Source organism: Lycorma delicatula, chromosome 2 (assembly GCF_047948215.1).
Source record: "Lycorma delicatula isolate Av1 chromosome 2, ASM4794821v1, whole genome shotgun sequence".
Classification (NCBI taxonomy): Eukaryota; Metazoa; Arthropoda; class Insecta; order Hemiptera; family Fulgoridae; genus Lycorma; species Lycorma delicatula.
In genome coordinates, this window is record NC_134456.1 from 204480445 (window position 1) to 204504203 (window position 23759).

Here is a 23759-nt window from a genome sequence, read left to right on the forward strand (position 1 = left end):
TATTATTTAAAAGTTACCGTAAACTTATTGTTGGAAAACATAAGTTACTCTGAATTGTTTTTAATTCGAAATGTGTGTGTGTGTGTGTGTGTGTGTGTGTGTGTGTGTGTGTGTGTGTGTGTGTGTGTGTGTGTGTGTGTGTGTGTGTGTGTGTGTGTGTGTGTGTGTGTGTGTGTGTGTGTGTGTGTGTGTGTGTGTGTGTGTGTGTGTGTGTGTGTGTGTGTGTGTGTGTGTGTGTGTGTGTGTGTGTGTGTGTGTGTGTGTGTGTGTGTGTGTGTGTGTGTGTGTGTGTGTGTGTGTGTGTGAATATTGGGCGGATTTTTATAAAATACTAACAACTGAAATTTGAAATGAAAGAGATTTGTGAAATACTTCAGAAATTAATTTTCCTTTCTAGCATCTGTCATTTTCATATTATTATTTCTTTCGAAATTTTTTACTTTTTGATATTTTACGTATGTGTAATGGCTTCTCAGTCAGAAAGTTCTAGGGTTGAGTGAAATGTTCGAGCCAGCTATTACGATTTTAGTGGCACAATGCTTGCCTTGACTCAGAAGAAATATTTTTTCATATTGTGTGAAAGGAAGTAATTCTTCAAGTCAGTAGACGATAAATCATAAATTTTCATTTTATAAAAAATCACTCGAAAGCATCGGATCACAAATTAAGTGCCATTGTAATAGTATGTGTATAAGACTGAACTAATATGTTGAGTTAATTATAGGTTGTTGTTACAAATTAGAATTTACGCTGGTTTTTTTACGATAATAATAAATAAATCATGAAAGCAAATTGTGGAACTATAATACTCAATTACTCAATAAAACTCCAATCTCTTTATTATATAATTAACTGATCATTATAGATGATATTTTGATACAGAGCACATTACAATATCGTAATAATTCGGTAAGGATTCAGCTTCCAATTAGAGGTAATAAATTCAAATCCAGTATTCATGATCGAAGTTCATAACAAAACTAACCATCTTCCCCTCTGTAATTACGTAAATATCCTAAAATATATAACCACAAGATTTAATTACTCTTTTAAGTAATTATGAGGTTATCCAATTACAATTACACTTATAAACGATAAAAGGTTTTTTGCTATATGATTAGGACTGATATATAAATATAGTAATTTATTCAAATGCAAACAATAAAAGAATAATTGCAATATATTTTGAAATCTAATGCAAAAAATCTCAAACAATATACTGTGCAGTATTTCATTCTTATTTTTTTACTTAAATGCAGTCAATGATGCGACTTGAGTTTACATGTCATGAATGATAAGTAAATTAAAAATGTAGTCCAAGTAATACAGCCACAAATGAATTATCGATCGTGACCTTCGGACATCTGAAGGTCAATATAAAATTAAACTCGGCGACGCAGTGATCGGTGGCGCCACCGGCTGTAATAAACAGTGAGGGCTCAAGTAAATGGCAAAACGCATCATCTTACAATTGATGCGAAGTAATATTTTTCTACCCTTGCTTTAAAACATCAACCAATTTATGTCGACCGTGCTAGGTTACTATTGCTGAAAAGATTTTATTACAGACTATTTATTCATAAATGTAATAAAAAAGAGGAATATCTCTTTTGCTTTTAATGTTAAAAGCAAAAAAGGTATATATATATTTATATTTATATATGTATACATACGAGTATGTATATATGTTACATTATTATCTTTTTAATTCATAATTTTTGGGAAATGTAAAGTTGTCATCCATTTTAACATTTATGGATTAAAATAAAAAAAATAATGGAAAATGTTACTTCCATTATCAGAGTTAAAGGCTGTACCATGAAATAAGTGGACTTTCTTTACATATCGATTTGATATAACATAATTACTTCTTCAATATCATTATATAATATTTTTATTTTATCCAAAGTTATTATTTATTCATAGATAATGTGTACATATTTTTTCAATCTCATATTTCATAAGTAATTATTAGCAGCTAATATATCTAACTTACCAATTTAATAATAGAGATATTGTTCGAGAAGAGTAATTAATCGTATTAACAGATTATAATAAAACTAAAATTTTTCAATAAAAATTGATTTTAAAATAATTTTTTTTTAAATTCGTCTCGGAAGTTTCTTTTGCTTCTCTGTAATTTAATATAAAGCGTCTCAAAATCTGTTTCTTCTAATTTTCTGGTTAAAGAATTTCTAGTAATTGAAAGTTTACCATTAAAAGTATTTGTACTAATCATACGATTAAGAATAAAACAGAGTACTGTGTATGTAAAGAAAATGTAACCTATCAAAATGTTATGGCTTTTGGTACAAAAAACATATTTAGATACAAGATAATTTTGAAAAATGTAGACTTAGAATAATCGAAACAGTTTATTTATGTTTTAAAGTAAATATCGATGGAGAAGTGGAATTTGCATGAAAGATGACTTAATATCAAAAGATATGAACGGTTAAAATTGTATTAAGAAATAAAAGCAGATGGGACAGCAAAAGAGGGTATAGTGAAATGATTGGTTTTATATTATTGTGTGGGTTAGGAATCTAAGTTTAGTAACGGCATATTAAGCAGTTTATTGAATAGTTGGAATGCGGGTCTTTCTTTCTTTCTTTTTCCTGTTTAGCCTCCGGTAACTACCGTTTAGATAATACTTCAGAGGATGAATGAGGATAATATGTTTGAGTGTAAATGAAGTGTAGTCTTGTACATTCTCAGTTCGACCGTTCCTGAGATGTGTGGTTAATTGAAACCCAACCACCAAAGAACACCGGTATCCACGATCTAGTATTCAAATCCGTGTAAAAATATCTGGCTTGAATGCGGTTCCTGAGGACGGTTTAAGGATCGATGAGCACGGGCTTTTGAGAAGGTTTCATATTCGAAGGGAATTAAAGTGTTGGTAATACATTATAAAATTACCACGTCCAAAAGAAGTGAAAATACATTTTGAGAGAAGAGCGCCAGAAAAATGTCACAATGGATGTGTAAGAATAAGCGGAAGGGAAGAAGAAGTTACAGAGAATCGATAAAAAGATGGATTTGATTTGATATCGGTAAGCGTTATTTTGTTAAATTACTTGTAATTATTAAGATGGAGATTATTTTAAATCATAGTAAAGTAATTTAAGTACAGTTTACTTTAATTTAATTAGATAAAGGATGATATTTCTTAAAATTTCTTATTTTCCTCATCCGAATGTTACTTCTGAAATGAAAAGTTATAATGGAGAAAGTTACCTAAGACATTCTTACCTCTATAAAATAATTATTTTTAATAATTTAAGTTTATTTAATAAGAACTGCGTTAGGAAGGTTGGGAAGGTTTATCAGTAGATAAATCTTTATCAAAACTCAAGTAGTAGAGAATAGAAATAGTTTTAAAAAGGTGATTTCATATAAAATATGTCCTGGGCAACAATTTTGATAACCTTGAAACAGATCCTTTTTTCATCAAATCATTTGTCATCTTAATAAATATTATCAAATTATTTATTATCCGTTTATCAAATTCCAAACAATCTGAATCTTAACGAAGAAGAATGGGTGATGAATAATTTATAATTAGTTTACTTTAATCTTTATAATCGATAAAATTAATAATTAATTACTTTCCTTCATACCGATCCCTTCTGGGAACAACCTTTTTTCTGCTCATGCTTCGTTTCTGTGTAAATTTTTAACAAAAACTACAAACGCTTTTATTATGTAATGTTAAAAACCTAGAATAATTCAAAAACCATCATCTTGTGATATATTAATATTTTATAGCATAAATTTTAATAAATTTCTGTTAATATTCAATATTGAAACTTTCTGAATACAATTTATTTTTCTTAAAAAATAAATAAATGGAGCTACGAAGAAAGAAAAAATATATTCTATAGAAGGTAATTTTCTTTATGAACATATGGTATCTTACATTTTGTTGAGTTCGCATACAGCAAAAGGAAAAATACGACTCTTGAGGGAAAACATCAGTACCGTGTTACTTTGTGTTGTTGCTCTCGAGTATAATAATATCTTAACATTACTGTTCGATATCAATACATTCATACAACGCATGCAAATAGCGCTTCATTTCTGAAGATAAGTAATAAAGATTACTTATTAAAATAAATACGCATCGACAACTGAAAAAAATCGGTGATATTATTTTCACAATATATCTAATAATATCTAATTCATCAACATCGAGATTTCTTTATAAAATACTGATTTATTTTAAGAGGAAATTTAAATCTAACGCCTATCGAATGTAACATTATTAAATATCTATTAAAAAAAAAAACATAGTAAATATTATTATTTTCATAAAAATAATGTAATGTAAAATTTTAATTGTAAAATAAGAATTATGCTTCTACGTTATAAATTGAGGACGATAAAGAATAATAAAAACTAATTGTACATTATCCAAATTTCATAACACTTTTTACACGTATTTTATCGGATACTAAAAACTGTAGCTGTAAGCTGTAGTTAGAGGCTAAAATAATAGTCATCTATTACAGCGGGTCAAACAGGAAACATATTGGCAATACCGAATTTAGACACCACTCTACAACGGTCTTCTGCGAATCAGGTGTAAGGAATGGGAAGTAGAAGTCATATAGTTAATATGGTTACTTTGACGGAGTAGAAGCCCTCAGAAATCTCGTACGTGCAATATGTCGTCACATCTTATGCTTAAGTCTGTTACAGGATGTTTAAATCAAATATTAAACCAAGGAAAAAAAATGGATGAAAACGATTTACCGGTAAAATAAAATATTCGAAATAACAAATTATTGATAGGTTAGCATTATGGAAAGTTATCAGCATCCCTAATTACTGATTAACTAAATTTATCGACTTACGGAAGTAATGATTTACAAAATCATCAATACGTTTATTATAAAACCCACACTTTTAATATGCCAATTTTTACGTATTGTTAGAGCCTATATTTTCCGCTTTTATCCAATGAAACATGTTTTTATTTGAAAGCATGTACCTTTTACAAATCTAATCAAATATATCTTAAACTACATATTTATGTCAGTTTATAATAATTAAGTTTTGTAAAAGTAATAATTTAATTAATATATCATAAATGCTTGACAAAGTTGGGTATGACAAACTGAAATGATTCGAAAAAATTTAAAGAGAAAAAAATGGGAAACTACTGAAAGTAATCTTTAATGTAAAAAGAGGAAGAAGGTATACCTAGAAGAAAACTAAAAGAGATGGAATAATACTGATCTGGAGAATATTGGAAGAAAAGTCACAAAACGAAGAAAATTATGGAAGAAAAAATGTTTTTTAGAATGGTTTTTAGAGGTGTATGATAAAAGGCCTAACCCGGGGAAGCCTGGCAAGTGGGCAGAACGGATCAAATTAGTAAGTATGAAAAAAATATTAGATTTTATAATGATGAAAATGTATTTAACAAATTTATGAGAAAACAGATTTTTAAATCCACTCAGGCAAATGAAAAAGTTAAATCATTGTAATATAACCATTGTTAAATATGTAGGTGAATTCTCACCTGAAATCTCTGCAAAAGCCCTTACAATAAACGAAAGAGAAAAATTAAGCAGTAAGTAAAGTGAAAATTTATTTTTTATAAATTATTCTATTCTGCTGCCACAATGCAATTTACTAGATTATTTTTATAATACTCGTGTATATGTGTGTGTTTGAAAAATTAATTTTACGATTTTCATTAACTTCACCACCTATCGATTTTCAATGAATTGTCATGCCGACATAACAAAATGTCTCTAAATTGGTATACTGTGTGATAAATATTTCTTCCGTATTTTCTACAAGCTTCTCGGTGCTAAACATATGTGCTGTCATGTGTGTACGTAACAACAAAATACAGATCAGAAAGTCGGCAGAGGTACGAGTATGATGTAGTATATTACAATATGACAGAATTGGAAGGAAACACGTAGCCGGCATTTGAATAAAATTCAGTATTACTTCGGAAATTCAGCTATTTATGACATTATATTTTAGTCTAATAAATATACACGAATAATAAAATAAATATATACGTATAAAAATTTTGAAAATTATTTTTTTTAGAATTAGACTATAAGATTGTAACAGAATTTGTATTTTAAGATTACATTATACAACATACAGCCTACATACTTATTCATACGAATCTTTATATAGAAGATTTAAGAAATATATTAATAAATTCATTATAAAAAATAAAGTAAAAAAATTAAATAAAACCGACTTTGAGAAAGCACCCAAATTAAAAAAAAAAAAAAATACAAATATATATTTGATTACATATAAAAAATTATTTTTAAAAAAAGCTTTTATTTAACTAATATTAATATTAACATTAATAAAAAAGGAAACAAATTAGAAAACCTCTCTAAAATGTAAAAAATAAGAATTAAATTAAATTGAGAATTTTAAACAAAAAAATATAATATATTAACAAATATAAAATTGCCCTGAAAAGTAAAAAATACATTATATAAATTCTAATAAATAACAGTTGCAAGATTTGATTATTCCTAAAGCGAGTTAAATAAAAGCTTTTAAAAATAATAATTTTTAAACAATTTAAATGTCGATTTTTGAAGTTAGAGACAAATAAAACAATTAGAAACAAATTACTGACCAAGGTTAAATTTGATGGGGGTACTTAAAAAATTATAATTTTAAAGAATAACTAAAAATGCTATTTAAACTTTTCTCAGAGCACTTTTTGAAACCTTTATTGGATTATTAGTTTAAAATTATATTTATTATACATTTTTTTTAGTTTATTTAAAGTATGGAAAGGACTGTAAAGAAAACTGCTCATATAAATAAAAATAATTTTTCACAAGAAATGAATTGAGGAATCTATATCTAGAATTCTAGAATATGCATTATTTTTTCCTCCAAATTCTCCAAGTAGTATTCTTAAATTTTTGTTCGAAAATACTTAGAATATCAGAACAACGATACACATACATACATGTATACTAGTATCCACGTCGTGGCTTCGCTCGCACTATATGGTTATTTGTGTTTCCCGTGGCAGTGAGGGATAATTTACCAGTCATGGCTCGCTTCGCTCGCCTTTCCCACCTAACCAGAGGGTTCTGCCCCTTGGACCCCGCTCGGTACATTAAACTCATTCTTGTGAGAATATTAAGGATAAGTAAAATTAAGTGTGTTCAAGTTTTAAAAAATATCAGTACATTGTAATTTCTTCAAAGCAACAGTTTGATCAGTAGAGGAGCCGAATCTTTGAGTGTTTCAAGAATGTGGATTTCAAAACAGTCCCGTCTCCATCTAAAAAATATTGATTATAACTGGTTACCCGTACTTCGTATTTTGCTCGGTTCTTAGCGTTACCCGACAAACACTCCTAGGAGTGACCGTACTTCGTTTCTTTTTTTTAATATCTTTTAATTAGTTATATTTCATATTTTTCAACGAAGTAACCGGAGGCAAGTGCAGCCAGTCGTATCGCACATACAATAAAAGTGGCTATGTTGCTTGAGCCGTACGCCTTACACCACCGCACTTCTTAAAAAATCGAAATTCAAAAAACTCGAAAATGGGTTTTAGATGTTAATCCGAAGAGTATTTGCAAGCCTCTTTTAGTGATCTCGTTTATTATAGTCGGAAATTGGGAAAATTTACAATCATTGTTCAAAATTTTTTTACCTTTCTTCACCTTTTTTAAGGTTGAATTTTGAAAAATCCAGAAATTGGTTTTTAGATATTCACACGATCATTACACACTCAAAAAATCAAGTTGATATTTTCATTACCTACCTAGAATAGGTAAATTAATAAATAGGTAAATTAAAAAAAGTAAATTTCATTTTTATTCCATATTAACACTTTAAACTCGGAATTCCAAAAAAATCCTTTCTTAGTGTGCACTTACACCGTAAGAAGAACATGTATACAAATTTTCATCAATTTATCTTGAGTAGTATTGCCGGGCGTTGATGAATCAGTCAGTCAGGACAAGTTGCTTTATAGGTAAAGATATATATAATACAATAAAATACATTGTACTGTACACATATTCTATGTATGTAAATAATATATATATATAATTTTTTAAGAGAATTCGCAACCACACATTACTAAAAATAGTAAGTACCTGTTAATTATAAATGGTAGTTTTATAACAGTTTTAGTGAAAAACATTACAAAATATACCATCTAGAATTAGAAATCGTACTATTTTACAACCAAAGACGTGAAAAATTATTATGTTACAAGTTTTAGTGAAAGAAGGATAATTTAATGACTGACAACGTGGAACGGTTTGATAATCGATTCGGTATATATGACTTAGAATTCAACATCGATCTATTTTAGATTTTGTTAACATCCTTATCCTAAAGATTGATGCTTGTAAGGCAGACCGTTGAAAGATATTTTCCCTATTGACAGATTGTCGAACTACCGATATGAAACCTTAAATTAAGTAACATCTGGGCAACACTTATAACTACCATGTAAAGCTTAAATATGTTTCTTATGCATATTATAAGAATACACACATTTGTGTGGACTAAAAACTACAATGAAGAACTCGCTCAATATTATGAAACATCAGTCAAAAGTTAACTACTCATTCAGGCAAGGAAAGTATGCAACATAAAATACAGAACAAAGTCATACACTCACTTAGAGACAGAAAATACATAAGATTAGCATATATAAACCACGATCGTATAAATTAGCATTTTTGTGGTAGAAGATCACTGGTCGTTTTTTAAATAATAGATAAAACACACGAGACCGTACACCAAACTTATAAAACCTACGATAAGAAACACAGCAAATTCAGAAGTATTCAAATTTGTAGTGATTGTACTAGGTAATATATCGGATAGACTAAATGCACATTCATCTACAGATATGCGTGGTACGTCCGGGAACAAGATACAACAACAGAAACATTTATTGCAAACTACCTTATATAGACAAGACACCAATACTCATACAAAGGACATTAACTATAACGCGCAAATTTTATCACATGAAACTCAAAATTTCAACAGACCTGAAAAATATGAGTTAGGTAAATTTACTGGGTAAACTTAACTAAAACCATGTTTTACACCATGTTTTACACAAAAGATCGAATGTTTATATTCGTCTTTTGTAAGATCCGCGATATAGATTACAGTGCTACCTATAACTCCATTATAAAAAGGTGCTATTAATTATCTCCTTAGGCCATATAAAATAACAAGTTCATTAATCTGAAAGTAAATCATTTACAATTTTTATTAATTGTATAATGTTACAATGGAGTTTAGGAAAAAATAAAGAATAAACATCTACTTTCAATATGTTTAGTAGTGTTGACAGTAAAAGTATCGTTTTAAATCTTAGTTATTATTTTTGAAATATATAATTGATAAAGTTTCTGCATTTGTATAATCTGTATAAATACGTATATTGCGTTGTTCTATAAAGCCCGAGCAAATGTTTTGTCTTTTAGTTTTTAGCCTTATTCTAAACACATCTTTAAATAACTTATTGTTCATTATGTAAAAACTATTCTAAACAAAGAAAGAACATCAATACAAAAAACTGACTGAAAAACACATTTTCATAAAACAAAATAATGTAAAATCTCCTTTTTAGATCCAATTTTCCAATCATGTGTAATGTGATGAACAGTGAAATGAAATACAAATTAATACATACATTTAAATTAATACATTTAATACATTACATTTGAAATACAATGTATGTACATTTATTAATACATACATTAATAAATACATGTACATTTGTACATTTGTATTTGTATTACATGTGCATAATGTACATTAATGCATTAATGTACATTTGTACATTGTATTAAATACATTTTAATTTAATATAATGTAAATTTGTACATTTGTAAATACATTACAAATTAATACAATACAATGTACATTTATTACATTTATTAATGTAATAAATGTAAAAATATACATTTTTAAATTAATGTACATTTAATGCACATTTGTACATTTTCTTACATTTGAGATCTTATAATGCCTTGTAAGTCCATAAATAATACGGACAGCTTTTGTGGTGTGAAAATGACATAAAAACTAATTTAACCTTTAATTAGCTAGAGTAACTTATAATTAATTAAAGTACTTATAAATAATTATTTAGATAATATGTACCATTTTGTAATTTTTTTAACTAAATTTAATATCTAGAATTTCTTCCCTTGGAAAAACGAGCAGATGAGTTGAATGTTTAAAATTCACTTCCATTAGAGAATCTATAATTCACTGTATTATCCATCAGCAATTAACTCCTCTATAATCTTACTGACGCCCTGTAACAGCTGTCAATGGATGATGGTGTTGATGATTATGAATTTTTTGTAGCGTGTGAAAAAATTCCATGCCTGAATGGAACTCGAATCTAGAACCTCCGGATGAAAGGTACTACCACTCCGTCATGTAGATTGGCTTATTTTTTTTATAAAAAATCAGGTTCCCTAATGCTATATTTATTTATAGATATTTGTTACCTGCAATTCAAGAAATCATTTGAGACTCAAGCGTGTTTAGTAGTATTAAAATTGATAGTGTTGCTTTGCTTGTATTATTTATATGTAGAGGTTTAATTTCTTGCGTAAAAAATAGATAATTAATAAAAAAATTATAAAAATTCAATCAGTAATGATCGTCTTTAATGGTCTAGCCAAGAAGAAAAAAAAACGAAGAAAAGTAAAGAAAAGAATGCCATGAATATTTCCAAGGAGACAAAACAACGATAATATAGTCATGCAGGGAACAGAATGAGTTATATCATCACTGTACTGGTTGCGGCTCAGCCGCTAAGAGTGTCGAGCCGTTCGGAGTTTTTTTTTTTTTTTTGTATTTTTCCTAAGATTATCATCGGATTTGATAAAATCATTAATTCATTGATTAAAATCAATGAAATTAAATGAAACTTTTCTAGATGTAGATGTCATTTATTAATACCCATTGACAACATATATGCCCTTTAAAAACAATAATAATAGTAACATAGATATTATTTGCAGCTTGTTAATCTCTTGTTACTGCTCGAATAAAATTCAAAATGACCAGTAAAATATTCCAAAAATGTAATATACCGAAAGTTTTATTACCAGTAGAATAGTTTTTCTTACTTCTTTCTATACGCAATACAAAATTTGTCGAAAAAAATTTTTCATCGTAAAACAAATGCGATGCATTGCAGAAGAATGTCGGAGATACTTGGTGACTAAAATGTGAAACATCTTTTCAAAAAGAAAATATTTTTCATATTTGATAAAAAAAAATTTCGTATTTGTTAAAGCCCATCGTGCTGATCTAGTGGTAAACTCGTCTTAGAAAATAACTTAACAGCTGCTTTTCGAAGTCGAAGATCCTGAGGTTCAAATCCTTGTAAAAATTACTTTTACACGGGTTTGAATACTAGTCAGTGGATACCGGTGTACTCTGGTGGTTGCGGTTTAATTAACTACACATTTCAGGAATGCTTGAACTGAGTCTGTACAAGACTATATTTCATTTGTATGTCATACATATCATCCTCATCTCATTGGGCCATGGAGAATTGTTTATTATTTACAAGTCGAACAGATTGCAACTTACACATTAGGTATATATATATATATCTGATAATTCATAAAACTTAATTAAAAAAAAAATGTAAATATAACTTTACACATAATTTTGCGAGATTCGTTAAATGGATTAAATTAAAACACGAATCGCCTAAATAGTGAACATTTCTAGAATTAGAGAACTCTCTTTTTATAAACTCCCTTTTAACTCTCTTGTTTAAAAAATATTTTTAAAACCTATCAGAAAACATTTTGAATATGCTCATGAAAAAAAAATTGTTTGCGGTACAAACGATAAAGTATGTTAAGTCCAGTGTTCTTAAAAACAGAAATAGAAACAGGAAGGACTAATTTCTATGGCAGTAACAACAAATTAATATTCCGTCCTGTTTTGAGATAGACTTAATAATATAATAAAGTATTAATTATTAATAAAATTTATGATATCGGTGAGTTTAATATCTAAGTGCATGTAAATATTTTGGGCGAGTCTAAAAGAAACCTATTAAAAATCGTGTTATGACATTGTTTAAAGGCTTAATAAATGTTAAGCCTTCTTATTAATAAATGTTTCAAATACTGTAATTTCTAATTCGTTATTTAGAAAAGCAAAATTAATAAATATATATTTATTATTGCGTATCATTATTAGTGTGAAGTTAGTAGGCTCAGATTTCAAATGATAGCTATGGTAAATGTATTATGTATTATGTTATAACTGTATTAGGTTTTATGTATTATCCAAAAAGATGGTACAACACTGCGTTGTACCATTATTGTATCATGCGTATTGTTTTGCACTGTATGTTCGCATGTCAGGTCAATCTTTCTTTCTTTTTCTATTTAGTTTCCGGAAGATATTACTTCAGAGGATGACATGTATGAATGTAAATGAAAAATGTATGAATTTCAGGTTAATCAGTTCCTCTAGTTGCTCATTCAGAGTCACTTTCTTTGAGAGTAATAATGCTTACTAAATAACCAGTCATATGACGAACAGAAGAAATCCGTCACTTGAATGGCTGCATTTCGATGGACTTGGCGACAGTATTCTCAGATCGATGAAGAAAGCAACAACTTCATTCCTCTCTTTCTCTTACAAGATCGCTATAGAATGATGATTAATCTGTAAAATGACTATGTTGGTTTTTATGGTAGGTAAAATCCATGTCAGCCCCAACCGTTACTATTACAGAACCTAAAAAAAAAAAAAAAAACAAATTGAGGAAGAAAGTTAAAGTTGTATAGAGTGCATCCGTAAATAAGTCGAATTTAAAATAATATTAATCTTGAATAAATTTAAAGGTCATGCAGTCCCTATAATATTTAAACTTACAAATATACTGGAACACATGGAAGAGGGATATAGCTAACGTTATAACAAATAATTGACGTAAATAAATAAATTGGGTTAACATATGTAAGAGAATGAAAACATTTATAAATAATTCATTAATTTTCGCTTGAAATGTATGTTTCACTCTATCCTCTATTACTAACTGATTAATAGCTGGAATTACCCGAGCCAAATTAATATGTTTTTTTTTTTTTTAATTACTATTATTATCTTTCAGAAATAAATTTATTAATGAAAAGTGTTGGTCGTTAATACTGGCATTTATTTATGTAATTTTTTATTTCGTACGAAAAATTGCATTCTTGTGCTTTCCCATGCGAGTTAATAACATATATATCAAAAGGAATTAAAATTTTTTATTAAATAAAGTGATCAAATTCCTGTTTAAAAGTGTACGAAGCGTAAATTTTTCACAATTAAATAAATATTTTCTAATTAAATTTTAATCTCTGCAAATAAAAGTTATTTTTTTTTTTACTTTCTCTTTTTAAACGATTTGAACAAAATGTTTCCATTTTTAATCACAAAGTATCCCCATCCCCCTTCTGCAATGCGCCACATTTGTTTAAACTACAGCGCAATGCGAGAGATTCGAGACTTCTTTATATTCATACAGAGATCCCCTTTCAGTGTTCTTTCAAGAGATACACTCCGTTCCCGTCCTATCTCTTCCAGTACGTACACAATACTGTTTCTGTTTATACAATTCCATATCACATCTCTGTTTTGCGATTATATCGTGTCACAATTTAACTTTATGTTTTTCTCTTCCTTGCGTCACCACCATTATTACTGTTTTATTTATCTACTCTGATATTTATTTTTTAAGAGCCTCTCTTTTGCTATGTTTTAAAATCCTCATTTGAAGAATTGTGTAGTTTTTTGTACACAGTCCATGTTAGTATAAAAACTTTCATCTTATGTCTTTCTTATACAAATGAAAAATAAATGTAAGTAGGCTTACTAACAAATAATTCATTGTATATACATATATATATATATATATATATATATATATATATATATATATATATGTATTGTAAATATATGTATACGAGGTGCTACCCAAAAGTTCGGGGAATTTTACCATAAAAATAAAATAGCTTACCATAACTTATAATTTCCATTGTCTCCTTCAAAGTAATCCTCTTGGGCAGTGATACAGTAATCCCAGCGTTTTTCCCATGATTCCATGCATCCCTAAAAGTCTACAGGTGTAAGTGTTCGAAGCACGTTCTGCGTTTCTTCCTGAATCTCCTCAACTGTGTTAAAACGACAGCCTTTCAATTGAAATTTTGTTTTCGGAAAGAGAAAAAAGTCGCACGGAGCAAGGTCAGGCGAATAGGGTGGGTGGGGAATCACTACCGTCTTTTTGTCAGCCAAGAAATTCCGAACTGCTAGCGATGTGTGGGCGCGTTGTCATGGTGCAGAACCCAGCTGTTGTTACCCCACAGATCTGAACGTTTGCGCCTAATGCTTTCACGTAACCGCTTCAAAACTTCACAATAGAACATCCCATTGACAGTTTGACCAGGAGGAACAAATTCCTTATGGATAATGCCTTTGATGTCGAAAAAACAATCATCATGGACTTCACGTTGCTGCAAACTTGGCGTGCTTCTTTTAGCCGCGGTGAACTTGGTGACTTCCACTGCGTCAACTGCTACTTAACTTCAGGGTCATACCCGTACACCCATGTCTCATCACCGGTTATGATTTTGAAAATGAAGTTAGGGTCATCTCTTGCTAAATTTTTCAATTCACTTCAGACAGCTACCCGATTGTGTTTCTGGTCGCTGTTCAACAATCTCAGTACGAATTTTGCAGCAATGCGTCTCATGTTCAAATTGTCCGACAAGATGCGTTGCACAGACCCATATAACATTTGTACGTTTGCACAAACGTCATGGATTGTTTGTCTACGATCTGCAATAATAGCCTCTCGCACTTTCACGATGTTTTCCGGTGTTGCGCTTGTTGATGGTCTTCCTGAACGCTCATCGTCATAGACTATCGTTCGTCCATCTTTGAATCGTTTGTACTACAAAAAAGTTTTACTTTTACTCACAGCATTGTCACCAAATGCTTCCACAAGCATGCGATGGGTTTCTGCGCCAGTTTTTTAAGAATGAAGCAAAATTTGATGCAAGTTCTTTGCTCTTTAAAATATGCCATTTAGAACTTCGCCGAAGCAGTAAAACACAACGTTACACAACCGCACGAAACAATGCAGCCTCTCACCGTCACAGCTGTTGGAACACTGATTCACAAAGAGTACTGTTAGCCACATCTAGCGGTAGCAGGTCGTACCAGCAATTGTTCGCGCGCGAAATTCAAATTCCCCGAACTTTTGGGTAGCACCTCGTATATATATATATATATATGAACATTAACCAGCTTATGGTCACTTAGCATTGATTATTAAGAAGAAGTGAAACTGTAGTACAAAATACAAACTCCAACGAGACTAAAACTAAAAACAACCAGTTATAGGTTTACAATACTGAAATTTCTTGAAAAACTTTAGATTTCTTGCTCTGCTTGAGAAACTAATTTAAAAAAATCCCTTTCGGCATGCCGGTAAACGGAGGTAGAGTTCACCGGTACAAACTAGGGGATAAAAAAAATTTTCACCTTTAAGTTAAGAAAAACTTCAAGTTTACTCAATACGACAATGTTGCATGTGAAAAAATTTTACATGTAGCATAGACAAACCCCATCTTACAATTCCAGCAATATTTTGGTCATCCCTTGCCGAAAGGGTTCGTCATATCAAAAATTGTTTCAGTCAAAAGTTTTAAGTAACGTTTAGAGGACTAACAACCACTTAAAACCGATTCGATACTGTGCCTATTAAGGGAGATATGATTTTTTTTTGTCTTCAAAACTCTATTTTATCCAACCCCCTGGGCCAATGGTTGGTGATATCAGAAAAATTTACTTAGATAAGTTTTAGGCCCTTATCCAAAGAATAGTGGGAACTTTAAACCAATTCGGTATTTTACCTAATAAGAAAGTTATAGGGATATTTTTTATTTTCGAAAAAGACACTCCATTCCACCCCAATGGTCCGATTTTGCCCATTAACGAACTTTACCGATATTTTGGATCGCTATATTTTATGTATCAATTTGAAAGATATTGGCGCAAAATTACGGCAGTTATCGTGTCCACAAGAAAGTGACATATAAACATAAGTGTAAACTTCTGAACTGACAGTGGTTTTGAGGTCTGGGGAATGTAAAACACGAAGATATATCGAAATTTTCCGGAAGTCGATTCATGATAGCCATTACAATAGGTAGTTTTCTTATGAAATCTACCTAAAAGATCAGTTTAATTTTTATTGTCTTAAAAAAAGAAAATTATAGAATTCTGTTATGTAGAGAAGCTAAAAAGAAGTATTGAAAAAATTACCCCGATTTAATTTTTAACTGGTTTAAAAAAATTACCATCTTTATAATATATCTATATATTTTTTGTGTATATTTAATCCTTGCTTTTTCATCAAATGCTCCGGTTCCTGTGATTCAGTTTTTACTGAAGTTTCTCTATGGTCCTATTACAAGTTTTTCAGATAATAGAAAATTTCTTAAAGGAGAATTATATAACCTGTAAATGATTTGAAAATATTTTTAATTGTTTGGCGTTCTCGCTGATTATTATCGGATTGTTATAATATAATGGTGTATAATCATTTCATTCTGATATTCAGAAACGACTTCATTAAACTTAGTTGTAACGTGCCTTAAATGTAAAGGTTAAATTTAAAAATATTTTTAAATTGATCTGACTGCTCACGCTTAATAGTAGTCTTTTTTTACCGTTATGCTGCATGTTTTTTCTTAATATTTTTATTAAAATGCAAATTAAGAATTTCTTGCGAATTGCTTTCATTATATTGAGAATAATTGTGTAGGCCTATCGTAGTATTTTAGATTAAACTAAAAAAACTAAAAAATAAAAATGAAATAAACTCTCTTGATATTATAACACCGACTTCACAAACGCAGAAAAAATGTTTAAAATAATACGTTTTCATTCTCTTTTAAATTTATGATTTGGGATTCCAGTGAAACCCCAAAGCTGGTTTATTATTTGGTAATTTGTATTAGTAAGCTGTTGGTATGTGTTATACTATCGCTGACTTCCAAATGTCAAAATTTATAAAATAATTAAAAAGTATCATTTAAAATAATGTTTAATGCGTTTTCAAAATTTGTTTTATTTTCTGAAATTTATTTTATATTGCACACTATTAGAAAAAGATTATAACCCCCAATTACAATTAAGATTTCCTATGTCTTAACATCAGCTGTTTTCTAATTGCACTGAACTACTATAATGTGATAAGTCTATTACACTAGTCATATCTGTCAGCAACTATTTAATGATTAATTATAATAAAACGACAGATGAAAATAATACCATCTTAATCGATTAAAAAAAATATGTGCATACATTACCGTAATACGAAACTGTAAGTTCAGTTGCATCTAACGCCTTCAAGAAGTATGTTGAACGTTAACCAAGGGTTTTTGGTTGCATTTGACGCCTTGAAAGGCATAACGTACAAGTAACTAATTAATTGTATTAACTTATTGTATGTAATATTTTGGCCGAACCTGACTCCGAAGAGACGCTGTGCTTAAAATCTATAAAGAAAGAAAGAAATTTGGAAATTTTCAAATCCCAAAATGGCGACATTATTAAATCCTGGAAACTGTTATGTTAATAAGATAATTTTTTATTAAATAGGTATTATTAAGCATTTTTAGTGTAAACAAAATTACACTTTATTTGTTCAAACAACAATTATGTTTACAGTAACTCAACACTCACGTTCAAAAAAAAAATATAATTAAAATTATTCCATTTTAGAAAAATAATTTTGTGGTACATTTTGTGGCAATTTGAAATTAATATTTAAATTTTTGAAGCCAGATAATCTAATAAGATAAATTTTTGCCAGTTTCTAGTGTTATTTGAGCAAATAAATTGTCATTTGACTAAAAATAAAATCGTTAGGATATTAGGTAGTAAACATTACTACAATACACCAAATAAAAGAAAATTATTTATGACTTAAGTTTTTCATTCACTCCTACTCCTAAATTACTGTTTCTTGATTTATTTAAAAATATTTTTTATTTTTAATTAAATTAATTCTATATGAAGAAGAAATACATTAAAGAACATATTGTAAACTTTAACCCTCTGAGTTAACCGATAGTTGAGATAATTAATTATTAATCATCCTCAGATAATCGTAATTGAATTTACAGATAAATAAAAAAATTTACTCTTTTTATAGCTTAACTTAATGACATTTTTTAACCTTAATTTTTATCTTGCATTTTATCTTGTGATCAGTTAGTTTGAATTAAAAATAATGATTATAAGTAGTGTATGTATCCTGATAAAAATAATTCTAGTATTTTTATAATGTTATTAAATGTAAATAATTAAATTCTAGAAAGTTTATTTTTATTTGGTAATTAAATTAATGAATCATCCATTAGTTGACAAAATCATTCATATCGATAAAAATGAAATTACATAATAGAACCGACATAAAATTAGATAACTGGCAGTAATATTGTTACAAATATAATTATTATTTCCTGACCACAGTGTTTATGATTTTAATAGCTGATGGAAATATAATTTTTCTGGTGATATGGTGACACTGCAATGGTGAGTTAGGTTGCTAGGCAACGTAAAACATATAGGATGGTATTTTCTCCCAGTTACCCCTCTATGTGTGAGTTTTCCCACATCTCTGTTCGCTTTTATTGATAAAAACTGCACCGAATTCATTGAGGTAGATTTATTTCTTTATTGGGGATGTATTCTTCTAAAAGTTAAATTAAAGAATGTATTTTTTTTTTAATTAAACATTCTTTATATCTTAGTAAACAGTTTATATAAGTGTAGAATCATGGATTCATGACTAACAAGTTTTTTAAAAAAGAAACTTTGTAGATATTATCTGTCTTATTAAAGAATGAAATTAGTAATACTATTTCAAATTTAGTTAATAAGAAAAAACTTGTTATACCATATGATAGAAATTTATTAATAAATGTTAACTATATTATAACCATAATCATATATGGAAAGTCTGTCTGTATAAAAACAGTCTTGGATTGATAGAATAATGTTTTAATTTAATGAACCAATTTCTTGAATGGTGGAACATAATAATTTTTGTAAAATTTCAGTATTCTGGTAACTATTCAATAACTATTTATTCAACTATATAAAGGAATTTTATTTTTATATCTGCCAAATATTTGTTGGGACTCATTCTTGAAAGATAATATTTCTGCTTTTCAACTTTGGCGTCTTTCTTAAAAAATTACATTAAGAAAGCTTACCAATTCTAACAATTCATGTTCATTTCTTTTTATTGATGTTTGAGTTATCTTTGACATATAACAAGAAGTTTGATTGGTCTACAGATTGAAAAGTGTTGATAATGGAACTTTACTTTAAGTAGATCCATTAAGTATGGATTTAGGTAATATACTTCTTTAGCATTAATAATTTTTCAGGAAATTAATGAGTCTTGCACCATCGATTTTAATAACTATCTGTCATATGTCATTCATCACATTTAATTACAGTTATTAGTCATTGTCATAATGAAAAATTTGCCCAGCACATTGTAAATGAATATCTTCCACACGAATCTAGATCACTTGTAAATGAACTTTTTAGATAAGTAAAAATGTGTTTGTCTAAGATGTTCATTTAGCACCACAGAAAAAAAAAATTAAATCCTGCATGAGATGAAATTTTATATGAAAAAACCATCACATTTTATGAATAAATGAATTATCCTAAGCAATTATAAGTTTAAGTGATTATGATCACTTATTTGTATTTATTCTTGAACATGGCTTTTTTGTTCTGATACCCAAATTTCAGTAACATAATATAAAATTTTGAACAACTTGATACTATTTGAATGTGGATGAAACAATAGGATAAAACTCGAGTATTTAACATAGCAATGAGTATGGAATTATGTAATTTTGAGTATGTAATTTAGTAGTATGAATGTGCAATTTAGTATCTTGCAATCAAAATTGATGACATATGCTTAATTTAAATAAAAAAATATTGAATAAAACAATACTATTCTTAATTATAAGCAAAGCAAATTTACATTACACAAAAAATGCTTGTTCACTACATAATTCATTATTTATGACAATTTCAATGCTGTATTGTTAAAATTATTCTAAAACAAAAAAAAACATTATGAGATTTATTTTATAAGTGTACTAAAATCACTGTATGAAGACCCTGAATGTATAAAAAAAACCCATACCAAAATCTGGTGAGTTGTTTTAGAGCTAATCACATTTGTCAGATGGTAAAGATAATTCTTTACCATAAAGTATATAGTATATTTTATTGTGCATTATACTGCATAAATGTGTGTTGTGGGCATGGATTTATTAATTATGTAGATACATTTTAGTATACCAGCAAGTTGTATGTCCATACACCAAAGCAAACTCAGATTCAGAACTTAAGTTCATAGTAGAGATTTATTGTGAGACTGATTCTAGGAAAAAGTGTACTCAGAAATGTCTTTCTTCTTTTGGAAAGAGAAATAACAATGGTAAACTGGTAAATAGTAAAATGGTAAATATTAATGAAGTTAGGAAGGAGGAATTAGCAAGATTTTTAGTTTGTATTTTCTATGAATATAATGACTAAATATAAAGAATTATAAAAAAAATTATCATTATTCTTTTTGCATAAAAACTGTAAATAATGTAATATATACTAAATAATAAATCATTTAAAATACAAAGAATAAGAAAAAACTTGTGTTAACCAGCTCTGTTAAGTATTTATGTACATTTATTGAATATCAGAAGGAATATTTCTAGTAATTCTGAAGCAATTGGTGTCTCAAGTTACATGTTATTTAATTCAGTTTGTGAAGAGCTAATATTACATAATCAAACTGTAAATGGAAAGCCTAATGGAAAGACTATCACATATTTTTGTCATAATCATTTCTACTAACATGAAATTGAAGTAGTACATATGGAGATAATGATTGTGATTTGAAATTTAAAAGCATTTATCTGTTAACATCCATATTACATTTAAGATAAATCATATTTTAATCTTTTTAAGTTATGATACTCAGGTTTAATTAATATCTTTAAAAATTTAATTTTGTATTGATTTCATTCATTACCATAGTATACTTTCTTTGTTTTAATTTTGAAAATGTATTATTTCTATGTATTAATATAGATTTAAGCTCGTTTTTGTATCACTGATTTTGTATTTCATGATTTAATTTTACTATCTTATTTTATGCAGAATTTTCCATTTTTACTCTTCATTATACTAATATTTTATAAACGTTTGCTTTATTACAAATGTACAACAAATTTATTATTATTTCATCTAATTGTTCTTTTAGTTTTAAACGTAATCTTAAGTTAGTTAAACATTTTTTGAAAAATTTATACATATATTACAGTTTAAAGGAATGTAACAACAATTTTACATTTTGGTTTGTAAATTTATTTATCTTACTATTATGTTTAAGGTAACATTTATTAATGTCCTTTGTATTATAGCCAACTTTTCATAATGTATAATAATAGTAATAATAATAACCCATGTATGGTTTTCTGTCCCTTATTGGACGCGTCCCCAGATGGTAGTTTGGGGAATGCTCCACATTTAGGTGGAAAATAAAATACCACCTGCGGGCCAAAACAGGAACACAAATCTGGATGTGTCTGTTCTTATGGTGGGCGGCATTCTGTCAGTCTCTGCACCTGTATTGGGCGGCTCTGTTTGGGCTGTCAGAGACCTGCTCATGAGAGCTTATCCCACAAACCATCATTGAAATGGAGAATCAAAATACAATTGTTGTTAGCTGGGACAGTAGGATCACCCAGACGATGGCCTTTGGAAACACCAGTATGCCTTGCCCCACGTTGATGTGGATGTATCGAATGGCATCCCTCCACACTCTGGTACCACAAGAAAAAACAAAACTACTCTTATTGCTGATGTTACTGAGGAGATTTCTTCTCAGCTCAAGCAAACAAAGACACAGTGTCAAATCAAATTGTCCAATAATATGAATTAATATATTATTCTATGCCACTTCATAGTGACTGGACTTTTCTTTCTTTTCCTGTTTAGCCTCCAGTAATTACTGTTCACGTAATACTTTAGAGGATGAATGAGTGCAAATGAAGTGTAGTCTTGTACAGTCTCAGTTCGACCATTCCTGAGATGTGTAGTTAATTGTAACCCAACCCCCCAAAGAACACCGATATCCACAATCTAGTATTCAAATCCGTGTAAAAATAACTGATAGTGACTAGACTAGGAATCGCTAACATACCTTATGATAAAGAGGTCCTACCTACCTTATGGTAGAATGGTTTGAACTTGCCAACAAAACTGTCCAGAATGTAATGGATCAACATCGGTCTATCTTGACTAAGACAAGAGTACCACTGAAAAGAATGGAACAAATAAAGCAAGAGGTGAAGGAGGAAAGGGGAATAATGGTTAGAGATCCACAAGACGAGTACAACAGCATACTGAGTGAGCCAGAGGAAGAAATACCAAATAATGAGGAGAATAATGTATTTGAAGAATTAGACATGTTGAACATCAAGTAAATATCCCAGTAAAACATCCCATCCTGCCTAGATTAAAAACAAATTATCAAACGAATCAAATAGTTACAAAAGTTAATAATATCCTCAGACTTAAAATTACAGGTGATTATAGTCTAGAGAGGTTGCACTCTGCTGCATACATCTGTCCTGCCACAGTTCTCAAATTGGATGGGCAAGACATCCAACCTCAGAATGCCCAAACATTGAGTAAGAAGAACAAACTCCCGCCTTGGCAAAGAAGACCAGTAAATGTAGTAGCTGAAGTGAGGAAGAAAGTTGGTAAATTGACCAATATTTAAATGATAATGTGTTGCGCAGGGTGGTGGAGAATGCCAAAAGGATCATAAATGTCTTGACTAATTCTGAAGATCAAACTCCTCATCATAGAATCGACAGCTTCAAACAGACCATGGTAGCTCTATGAAAATGGAAACGGCTGAGATGGTACAAGGAAAGCCAGCAGAGAAGGATCCAAAACAGAATTTCTGAAGGGAATGAATAATAATTTTACAGACGATCCAATCACAGATAGATAAAGAAAAAGTGACAAAAAGTATCCTGTCTGACACTTATTTAAAGTATCCTGTCGGAACCAGGCATCAGGGTACTCGAGCCAGTCTCTCTGTAGGACATAGGCTGATCCCTAAAGCAAGCGCCGATCAATGTCTGTCGTCATCTGCGGCTACAATGGTCTCTGATTCGAAGGCTGGGAGCTACACGGACGATGACATACTTATTGAACAGAAAGCTGTTTGAAAAATTGAAAAATGGCCAAAAGGCAATCCAATAGATTAAATAATTTAAAAAATAACGAGTCGATAATTCAATCGAACATCAATGGATGTTTGTCAAACATCCATGAGCTTGAACACTTGGTATATGATGTAGACCCAATTTGTATATGCCTGCAAGAAACACAGTTTTGTTGAAATGAAACTTTCTAATTAAGAGGATACAATACATTTCGGTGAGATCAACCGCCAAATTTAAAAGGTAGAAGTGAAGTAGCTATATTAATATCAACTGGAACTACCACCGAAGAGGTTGAAATAAACACAAATCTGCAAGCGATCGCAATCAGTTTGAAACATCTGCTTCAGATCCGTATCTGCAGAATATATTTGCCAAATTTTGATTG

General features: G+C 29.3%; 1 protein-coding gene across 1 annotated transcript in view; it reads left to right on the forward strand.

The window, feature by feature from the left end:
- The first annotated feature begins 22366 nt into the window (after positions 1-22366).
- LOC142320036 (cytochrome P450 6j1-like) overlaps positions 22367-23759 on the forward strand; it is a 46444-nt gene continuing 45051 nt past the window's right edge. The window contains exon 1 of the mRNA XM_075357716.1: positions 22367-22617. Within this exon, the coding sequence (XP_075213831.1) occupies positions 22367-22617 (251 nt within the window). The remainder of the gene's footprint in view (positions 22618-23759) is intronic.